This window comes from Fulmarus glacialis, unplaced genomic scaffold, assembly GCF_000690835.1.
Source record: "Fulmarus glacialis isolate BGI_N327 unplaced genomic scaffold, ASM69083v1 scaffold7716, whole genome shotgun sequence".
Lineage (NCBI taxonomy): Eukaryota > Metazoa > Chordata > Aves > Procellariiformes > Procellariidae > Fulmarus > Fulmarus glacialis.
In genome coordinates, this window is record NW_009218713.1 from 1 (window position 1) to 10,393 (window position 10,393).

General features: G+C 37.0%; 1 protein-coding gene across 1 annotated transcript; it reads left to right on the top strand.

Annotated features, from left to right (window-relative positions):
• Positions 1-1,031: 1,031 nt before the first annotated feature.
• Positions 1,032-9,171, top strand: LOC104078473 (alpha-methylacyl-CoA racemase-like; the record flags this gene model as incomplete). The annotated part of the gene is made up of 3 exons (XM_009580120.1): positions 1,032-1,175; positions 3,776-3,936; positions 8,977-9,171. Coding segments are annotated over 3 exons (500 nt in total), but the record flags the coding sequence as incomplete, so codon positions are not given.
• Between the last annotated feature and the right edge of the window lie 1,222 nt (positions 9,172-10,393).

A 10,393-nucleotide genomic window follows, 5' to 3' on the forward strand; every position in this document is an offset into this window, starting at 1 on the left:
TGGTGGAGTCACCATCCCTGGAAGTATTTAAAAGACGTGTAGATGAGGCGCTTAGGGACATGGTTCAGTGGGCATGGTGGTGTTGGGTTGATGGTTGGACTTGATGATCTTAGAGGTCTTTTCCAACCTTAATGATTCTATGATGATTCTATGAAGATTTAGTAATAGTATGGACTAGTCTGTGAAACAAGTTGCAGTAATAGATTCTGGGGAGGAATAGGCATTGAAGTTATGTTATCCCTTCCCCTCCAAAAGTGTCTCCTTGCAGTGCCAGTATAGATTATAGGGCATAGTCTGACCAAGCTGCACTGAGCCAATAAAAATCTATCATTTATTTGCAACTTGAATTTGCTTCTTTCAAAACTACTATTTTAGAACTGCAAAATCAAAATTTTAGCCTTGATTACTGTAAACCCATACTGACCAAACCTACATTTCATTGATTTCTAGAAGTTCCTTATTCTCTGCATTACAAAAGAACACATTTTTTTTGTGCAGTTGTTGCCAATCGTTTATGGAATAGTGGCATTCGCATCAGTGGATTAAAAGATACAGGAACACATGGGGTACTGAGAGGCTAATACTGTGAGGAAAGTATATTCCAGTGAAAGATGGAAGCAATTTCAGGTCATTTTAATGTGGAAAACATAAGACTTTGCTCTTTCTCTTTTTTTTTTTCCCCACCCACAAGCCTTTGGTAGCTTTCTCTCTCATTCAACAGTACATGGATTACAGCAAGCTGTCTGACAGTCTTTTGGGGAAGTAAAACAGGAAAAAAACGCTGAAAAAAAAGAAAGGACCCTAAAGCTTAATTTCCACTTAATTGGCATGTATTCAAAATGTATACAGTACGTTGGTAATTTATAACATTCTGGCTGTTCACATTGTAATATAGATACTGAATTGGAATGTATTACTTCATAAATTGCAATTCAGTTCTGTTATTGTATAATTTAACTTTGAACCATGTATATTTTGAGTCTTATTAAAAATAAATGCGAGTTTGGATTCTGTGCCTTTGTCTTTTTAAGGTGTCATGGAAAAACTTGGGCTTGGTCCAGAGGTCCTTCTACAGGAGAATCCCAGACTCGTCTATGCTAGACTTACTGGATTTGGCCAGACAGGAAAATACGCCAAGTCTGCAGGTCATGACATCAATTATTTGGCTTTATCAGGTAGGCTATAGAATTTCCTGTCAAATAAGGTTTTTCCCCCCTTAAATCAAGACTCAAGAATTTATTGAAAGGTTATTTGCAGATAGCTCAAATTACCTGGTGTGCAGTCTGATGAAACAGCTGAGCAGATCTGAAGCGTCTCTGTGAGTGAAAGGAGGGTTTCCATCTCTTTCCGTGTGCTTCTCCCTGCTCCTTTCTCTCGAGTCAGCTCTGGCGCTTGCTTAACCCCTCTGTAAGCTCCCTCACAAGTCAAAAACTGTCTGGGAGAAATGAGGATGTTTTTCTGCCAGGTTATTGACGTGAAGTAGTTCATTAAGAGATCCAACAAACATAAAAAGTCAGCACAAGAAAGGAGGAAACATGGGGTGGATGGGCTGTTCGTTTTGGCAGCAGCAGTGAGCTGTTAGGCTGGATCAGCATGTCTTCTCAGGCTGTTCAGTATTTTCCTTCCTTTGTGCTATTTTATCTGAATGAAGTTTTTCTCTTTGAAGAGAGGACTGAAGTTTTAATGCATTTTTGTCTTTCTTCAGGGCCTCTCTCCTAGAAAATCTGTATGCTTATAATCCTGAAAAGGCTGCAGATTATTTTGCGTGTTTGTGAGCAGCTTTTTCTGAGCGAAGAAAAACTAGGCAGCCTAAGCCATTTGAGCTCTTGTGCTTTTCTGCTGTAAATATCTCTCCATTGATACCAACCGAAAGGAAAGTAGGCTGAACATAAAGTGACAATGCTATGTTTCCTTAAGGCGTTGTAGACAGTATGCTGTTTTTAAATGTCATGTTTCTACAAGTATGCAATAACAAACAATAACAAAATTACTCAACTCTGGTAGCAGTCAGTGTGTCGTGCATAGCCCCACCTACTGCTGTTCACACTGCTGGTGTCACTGCTGCTTCTTCGAGCCTATGAGGGAGGAGAGAAAGTGGCTCAAAACTTCATGGCTTCCCACTGGATAAAGCATTTCTTTTAGCCCCAGCAAAGGGCCAGAGCAGAGGCCCTGCAAATGTGGTGATCTGGTATCACCTAATATGGGGAGTCATTGTGTTGTGGAATTAAGATTCTTCAGGGCTGGGTTCAGTCTTCTCTCATCATGTAAGATTGACAGAGAATAAAAAAGAGTAAAGAAAGGATGCCTCGTTTGAAACACTTTTGACTTCATGCCCAGATGATTTCAAAGTATTATGATATTTTTATTTGTTATTAGCGTAGGGAAGGAGTCAGTACAGAAACAGTATAGTCCATCGCTATCTTAGATTGTGTTTACAAAAAGAAGAGTTTTTTCCTCTGGAGCTGATTTAATCAGTAGTATTTTGGTTGGTGCATCTTCCTAAAATTAAATAATTTTGCTTGAAATTTCACGGGTCAAGTTTTTCTGCCTATTTAAAGGAAGTAAGGCAAGATGTATGGGAGGTATGATTCCTCAAAAATGAGATCTCATATCCTGAGTATTTTCCTGATGAGTTTTGGCTTTCTTTTACTAAAAAATGGCTTGCATTAGAAACTCCAGATATAAGTTAATATGTTAATCTGCTGGTGCCTGTGACAACCTTTAGACTGTTAAAGGTGAGGTTTTAGTCAGTGACAGGGCTTTATGCTTGTAGTGCAGGTTTTGGAAGCTTCTTTATAGTGTGCACTCAGTTGCTTGCACTTAGGAAGTGCATTAGACCATTAGCTAACTAAACAGTGCATCGGAATCATGCAGTTCTCAGGAAATTTTGACCGTGTGTGCTGCAAGTCTCAGCCCTTAGGCTACAGGCATAGGAGAGATACGATCATACTGCAGAGTTTCTTGCTTGCCCAAAGGGAATTGCTATGAGGGAACTACAAAGAGTACGGTGACAGGCAAGAGGTTGTTCAGAATGGCAGAGAAATGCTAACAGATTCAAAGCTCCTTCTGAAGCAAACTGGCTTAGCCTTTGCTGTATTCCCTTTCATTTCTGCATGATTTCTGGCATAAACATAGGTTCTCTGTGTCTATGTTGCATGCAATCAGAGGTACCCTTTCTGTGTTATTCACCCGTTCCTCTTATATGCAACCTTTTTTTTTCCAAAGGTAGTTGAAGAGGGAGGATAGGACTGAAGTGCAGCTGTCGGTGTGAAATCCTTTGTTATGATTATTAATTCATGCGTTATGTGCACAGAAGACCGTACATCTGCATTTTTACTTCAAAAGATTGAAAGAAGAAAAATTTACCGAAGTTGCTTTGAGACATGTTTCATAATGCCTATTGAATTTTTATGGGGGCGGTTCTATGCATGAACAAAGTACTAATACAGAATTATTGCACACAGGGGTTTTTGGATGAAATTTTGTCCCTATATAGCCAAATTATCAATGGTTTATCTGTGAGACTTATATTTATCTCTTTAATGAAATGCATCTTCACTAATATGATTTCAGATATTCTACTCTTTTGTGAATTAAAGAGTAACTATTTGCTAAGACACAGCCAAGTAGAGACAGAAAACTGTTGGTAAAGTTGGTTTTATCCCTCGTTTACTTGCATAGAATGAAAAGAATGAAACTTTAATTGTAGAAATGTAGAAATGAATGTTTATAATTCATTTTATACTTATGTTTGCTTTGTTTGCCCTACTGTCAGGTGTGCTGTCAAAGCTGGGTAGAAAAGATGAAAATCCTTATGCACCTGTAAATCTTCTGGCTGATTTTGCTGGTGGCGGTGTCATGTGCGCAATGGGCATTGTTACAGCCCTTTATGAACGTACAAAGTCTGGCAAAGGGCAGATCATTGATGCAAGTATGGTAAGTTTGGTCTTGAGGAAGGTGGGGTTTCTTAGGTTTGCTTTTTTGGGTTTTTTCCTACTCTACGTCTGTAAAAGGCAGGAAATTGGAATTATTCATAAGATTTAAAATTGAGAACTTGGGAAAGCGAAAGTAAGTAATCTCATAAAATGGCTATTCCTTCACTTGCAGGCAGTTTTCACATATCACTGTTGCCATAACATCCTTATGACATGGGACACATACTGCGTCTTTCCCCGTGTCGTTCCCTATCTTTCCTTTTACCAGTCTGCCTTCTTCCAAACATACTAGCTGTATATATTTGATGAGTAAGTTTGGTGTATGGAAATAGGGTGTATAATAAACAACATCGTGCATAACAGCAAAAATGATGATCCTAATAAAATAAAGAATTGCATTAGCTTTATCCAAGATTCATCTGCTTATGAATTTGTGACAGGTCATGTCTTATTAGAAGCACTGTTCCCTCGAATAATTACACTGCCATGGATTATTGCCAAGAAGTCAATTTCAAACACTTGTGTTAATGTGCCGTAAAATAAATGAAAGTCTAAATTAGCCTAATGGTGAATACTATGGAATTTTTCACTGCAAGGCTACCCACTTATACACAGAAGAAAAATACGTATTTACATTTATCCTTGAAACCTATATTATCTGCAAGTGTTTTTTCTTTCTCTGTCTCTCTCTTTTTCTGTTTTTCTTTTTAAAGAGCGTTGCAATTAAAATTTGACCTCCCTTCGAAGTGTTGTGATACAGTGAAGGCTATGATTTGGACTTAAATATAAATTCAAAAAAATTATATTAATTGAAAAAAATCCCTCTGTTGAAGAGGTTTGAAGGTAGGAGAATAGAAAGAGATGTTAGCTATCTCGACTTGTGTAAGTTTTTGACAAATTCACATCACATTCTCAGAAGCAGGCCATGGCTTTATGGTCTCGATGAAAATTCTATGGGATCAGTGCAAAACTGGTCTAATGTTTTTATCCTGACAATACTTATTAGTAGTTGATTGTCAAAATGAAAAACTTACCAACTGGAGTTCCACAGACATCTGTCGTTTTTTTCAGCGTTTTCTCCAATAAGCTGAATGGTGGATGAGCGATTGTGTTCAGTGTTACAGATGATATGCATGTGGGAAGAACTACAAGTGTGTTGGACACTTGGATTAGAACTGAAAATTACCTTTTCAAATTGGAGAAATGACCTGAAAAAAATTGGCTGAAATTCATGGAGACCACTGCTCTGTAGTTTTCTTAGGCAGAAACAATTAGCTGCACAAATGCAATATGAGAACAATAGTCTAAAGTACAATCCTGGGGGTTCGTAGTAGTCACAAGCTGAACATGAGTCAACAATATCATGCTGTTGCAAAACACACACACACACTGTATTAGGATGTATAAACAGGAAATAAGAGCCAGCAAGGTTTCTGAAGTAACTCTTCTAATCCATTCAACGTTTTAAGGCTTCAGGAAAATACTGTTTCTGACGCTGGCTATCATCTTTCCAAAAAAAAAAAAAAAAAAACCAAAAACAAACACCCACAATTTGAGGAAGTCTGAGAAACACAACAAAAATTATGTAAGTCTAAAAATGACCTACAAAGGAAAATTGAAGGAGTTTGTATATTCGTGAAGCAAAGAGACTGTGGAGAATTGTGACAAGTCTTCAAATATTTAAAAAGATATTTCTTGTAGTTTGGAGTATTACTTTACTTTCACTATTGGTATTTTAAGTCATTAAAAGAATTTGTTACGAGGAGTATCAATGTAAGTCCACTAATGTCCTGATGAGATCTCTGGCTTATTGGGAATGGAATGTGTTGTGGGTTTTTGTGGGTTTTTTAAGCCCTCAAAACTTCTCTCTTTCAATTTTTTCTTGTCTCATTATAATTGTGAAATTTACAGTTTCCTGCTGATGTTCCTGGTGTCCTGTGAAATGGATGGAATATTGTCCTGTATCACTGGATGTGCTTTACCTGCATTTTGTTATGTTCCTTTCACTTGAATAGACATTCAGGTGAAACAGCTAATGAAAAACATGCATGCATCATCAACAGCAAAGACAGTTAAATAGACTGGGTTGATGAGCCCGTTTTTATATCTGAGTTTGTTTCATGGACGTAGATATTTTTAAAATCACAATACTGCAGCATTTCAGCTGTCATTTTGTTTTAACATTCTTTTTTATTTAATAGGCCTATTATGTTGTTGTACAGTTTAGGAGGTCTGAGTATGTTAACGACTCTTGACACACGGTGAAATTTTCTATGCTGGAAGAGGGAAAATGAATTTCTTTTTTAGCAGCTTTGTGTCCTTAGGATTACTTTTATTAAGTTTTCATCTTAATTTACGGATTGTTTTACTGACCACTTATTTGTTTTTTCCTTTTATTACAATGTCATTTTTCTGAGTCTTTAAGGCTAGTAATTCTAGATTGAGATCCAAAATTTTGTGATAGAAGAATTTGTTATTTATCTTTTATTTCTAATTACTATGTTGAAAGCTGAAAAATGGCTTGGGAGCATTATTGTGATGAATAATATACACATGAGGAGCCTCTCTAGTTAGTGAAACTAAACTGATACAAAAAGAGGGTAGAGAGGATCAGGCCAAGAGCTAGATTTGCATCACCTGTTCACAGTGCCCAGTGTTATTGTTGGCGCTGCATAAAAAGTAGACACTGGGTCCTGTGTTTCAGCTGTCTACCTCAGAAGAATTAAATGCCTGGTCTGAACTGTTTCATGTTAGTTGCTATCTCTTCTCATTGACTCTATAGGGATCATAGGTATCTTACAGTGAACCTGATAGTTCCCATGTGCTGAGTAGGATGTGGAGTGGACACCACGATACAATATGGTAGGCACAATTGTACATCTGCACTCTTGCACCACACTGGAATAGAGGCATGTGAGTAAAGGCCACAGTTTAGGTTCACTCCAAATTCAGACACAGAGCCTTCTGCTGATGGTAGGCATCTGACCAACCATGACTCACTCTTTGTGAAAAGACAGCCACAGGAGAGGATGGTGGTAATGATCACTTGCATAATAGTCTCATGGCAAGAACATTTAGCTGTCCAACAGAAGACTGGGGTTCCAGGTTTTTCTCAGCCTGGAGGTATTCAAAACCAAAACTCCCACATCCTACACACATTCATCAGTCACGAGATAAAGATTAGGTTGGTATAGATTCATTCTCAGTTTTGTTTGAACTGTTTCACTCTGCAGAAGGAATAGAAGACTTGTGGAGCAGATAGGTCACTCAGAAGGGTGCTGCCTCTGGATTCTTGTCCCTGCTTCAGAGACTGCTGATGCTTTTAGCATGAGGGAGCCATTAAGTGAAACACATTACTGTTACTGTAATCATTCTGCAGTTAGGCTTAAGTGGAGTCTCCCCATGTTGTCTTTTTCATGTTTTAAAAGAAAGTGACCACATTAGTGTGAGTGTGGTGTTATTTGAGCATGCCTTTGGAGGTTTGGTGCAGATATTAGACACCTTTGTATTTGTCTGTGAATTGCAGTGAGCCTCAGGCAGAAGCTAGCTGTCCAGTTTCCCAGCCAGGGCTATTTCTAAAGTCCCTATACCAGTCCAAAACAGATGTGCTATTTCATGTTAAGTGTTTCCAGGGTAAGTAGCACTGTACATAGGTATTGTAACTCGTTCCGTCAGCACCACAATCTAATTTGCAGTTAGAGCTTATTCTGATATTATTGCCATCTATTATTATTGTTACTTCCAATGTTTTTTGTGTATTTTTTGTTAATATGAGCTGTGAAAGATCAGATCATTAGTAAAGCAAACACTATTTTGATATACTTGCAGTCATTTTGCGAACGTGTAGATGGAGGTATACAAGTAGGGCAGAAGTATTGCTGTCCTTGTGGCAGGGGGGTGAGGAAATACACATTAAATGAAGAAGCCTTTGTGACTGCATACTTCAAAGATTTGCATGTTTTAAATTCTTGTTTAGAAAGGTAGAAACTAATAGATCTTTCTACATGAAAATTCAGTAGCTTTTTGTTTTGGTACAATCTCTGTGCTTTTCTCGGTAGACAATATTAGGTTAATTTTACACAGCTGAAAATGCATGACTCCAAATGATACAGCTCAGGTTTTTCTCTGTTCCACTGGAATGTTTCTGGCCATATACTGTTACAGCCTCATCTTCTCTTACAGTTTTTCTAATGCAGTTGGAAGAAAATGGATTCTGCTGGTGAGCAAAACTGTAGGATGTGATTTTGCTTGGAAAGACTGGTACAAGCTTGATAATTATGGAAAGGCTGAACAAACTGAATTTTCATCTGGTTGTACTCCACATAGCCAAAATTTTAAGCAGCAAGTTGGAACAGGTTTAATCATGTTTTCTAGTGCGATATTCATCACACACTTGCCTATTTAGAGGTTAAGGTTAACTTGTTATGTCCATGTACCCGCCAGTGATGAGAGTGGGAGAGTAATTTTTGGTTTTACTTAGTGATGGAGATGAGCTTCCCAGTTCCCATGGTGTAAGAGAGCTTTAACCTTTGATTTCATTCCAGTTTTTTTCTAAAAATAGGAATCTTATTATAATCAGTAAATTCAAAGAAGTTAATGTTGACATAAAAATCTGATACTTACAGAACTGGTATAGGCATCTGGATTTCCAGAGGTTTAGAAGGCTTGACAGGTGTCAGATACTTAATGTTTTGTAGAGCCAAGAAGCTTGTCCTATCATCTAAAATTACTTATATTCTCTTTGTGAATTCCTAATGATTATGAACTTGCTAAATGAGGAAACTTTGTGTGTTATCCATCTGAAGCTGCATTATTACATTTATGCTCCTTCTTATTCTCTAATTCTATATGATTTCACATATGCAATGTAAACAGTAATTGAAAATTTTAAGAATTAAACTGCTTACCAGCAATTTTGTCATTAAAAGTCTTAACAAAGGACAGAACCGGTAGTAGTTTTTGCTGTTTTGTTTTATGTAGAGTTAAGGTAACATGCCAGCTAATTCACTGAAGCTGTTACTTTTTCCTGTAAATCTTCAAGGTAGAAGGAGTAGCATACCTAAGTTCTTTCCTGTGGAAATCCCAAAATTTGGGACTTTGGAACAGACGTCGAGGTGAGAACCTGCTAGATAGCGGTGCGCCTTTTTATGAAACCTACAAGACCTCTGATGGAAAATTCATGGCTGTTGGTGCCATTGAGCCTCAATTCTATGACGAGTTAATAAAGGGTAAGTAGCTTGGAGCAGTTGTTTCACATCAGCAAAGCATGACTGAATTCTTTAATACTTGATTTTGATTCTTGACGTTGGTTATGTTGATTTCTTTGTAAAAGCCAAAAACTTCTTGAAACTAACTGGGTAGTAGTGTAGCAGTTTAGTTGACTTTCTTCTTCTAGCAATTCATTTCTTTCTTTTTCATCCCTTCTTCACCTTACCCTCAGAAACGACACCTAAATTACAGGGTTTCTTGTGGAGTTATGGTAATGGTAGTCTGTGATGTTGCTGGAGTGCTAAACAACTATTTGGAAACCACTTTTTTTTAAGGGATTGTGAATATACTTTAGAAAGGAGACCTAATTCTTTGGTATTGCAAATAATATTTCAAGCAATTTCAGTTACTTGTCCTTTTTTTTTTTTTTTTAAAAAGAAACAATTTAAATTGTTTCAGAAATGAATGTTCATTGGAAGTAGTTCATAATATTTCTTGATAGAAGGGAATTTTTCTAGAAGCAAAGTCAGCTTTATAAATTAATTTCCACTACACAACTTCAGAGTGCTTTTAATGTCCAGCTATGGATATAATTTTTATGTTTGATTGAAGACTTTTTAAATATGACCATAAAATATGATTTATTTGTTTGAGAAATTAGAATGGGTATGCAAAATAATTTTGTGAAGTTAAAACAGAAATTTGCAAGTGCCTCTTTACTTTTAACTGTTATTTACTTCAAACTGGTTATTTAATTTAAAAATAATTTCTTCTGGTTTGCTCCTTTGGTATATTGCTATGGTTTCCATACAGAATTTATGAAACATTAAAAATTCACAAAGAATTTGGTATATATTCTCTTTCCATTATTCTGAATATGAAGGATATAAAAAGGTTTCAATCTAATTTTAGTTTTGCTTAATGAGTAGAAGGAATACCAACAAAGGATATACCTAAAGTGGATGTACCCAGTGTTCTGTGAACCACTTTTGTACGTACATCACTTACACATGGTAAATCTTTGGTGAGTGAGGGTTGCAGTGGAGTAGCTCCTTTCTCTTGCTCAGTCTCTCCCCACTGATTATTCCTTGAATTGTAGCATGGATACCTGTACTGGTTTTGGCTGGGATAGAGTTAAATTTCTTTATAGTAGCTAGTATGGGGCTATGTTCTGGATTTGTGCTGGGAACAGTTTTGATAATACAGGGGTGTTTTGGCTACTGCTGAGCAGTGCATACACAGAGTCAAGG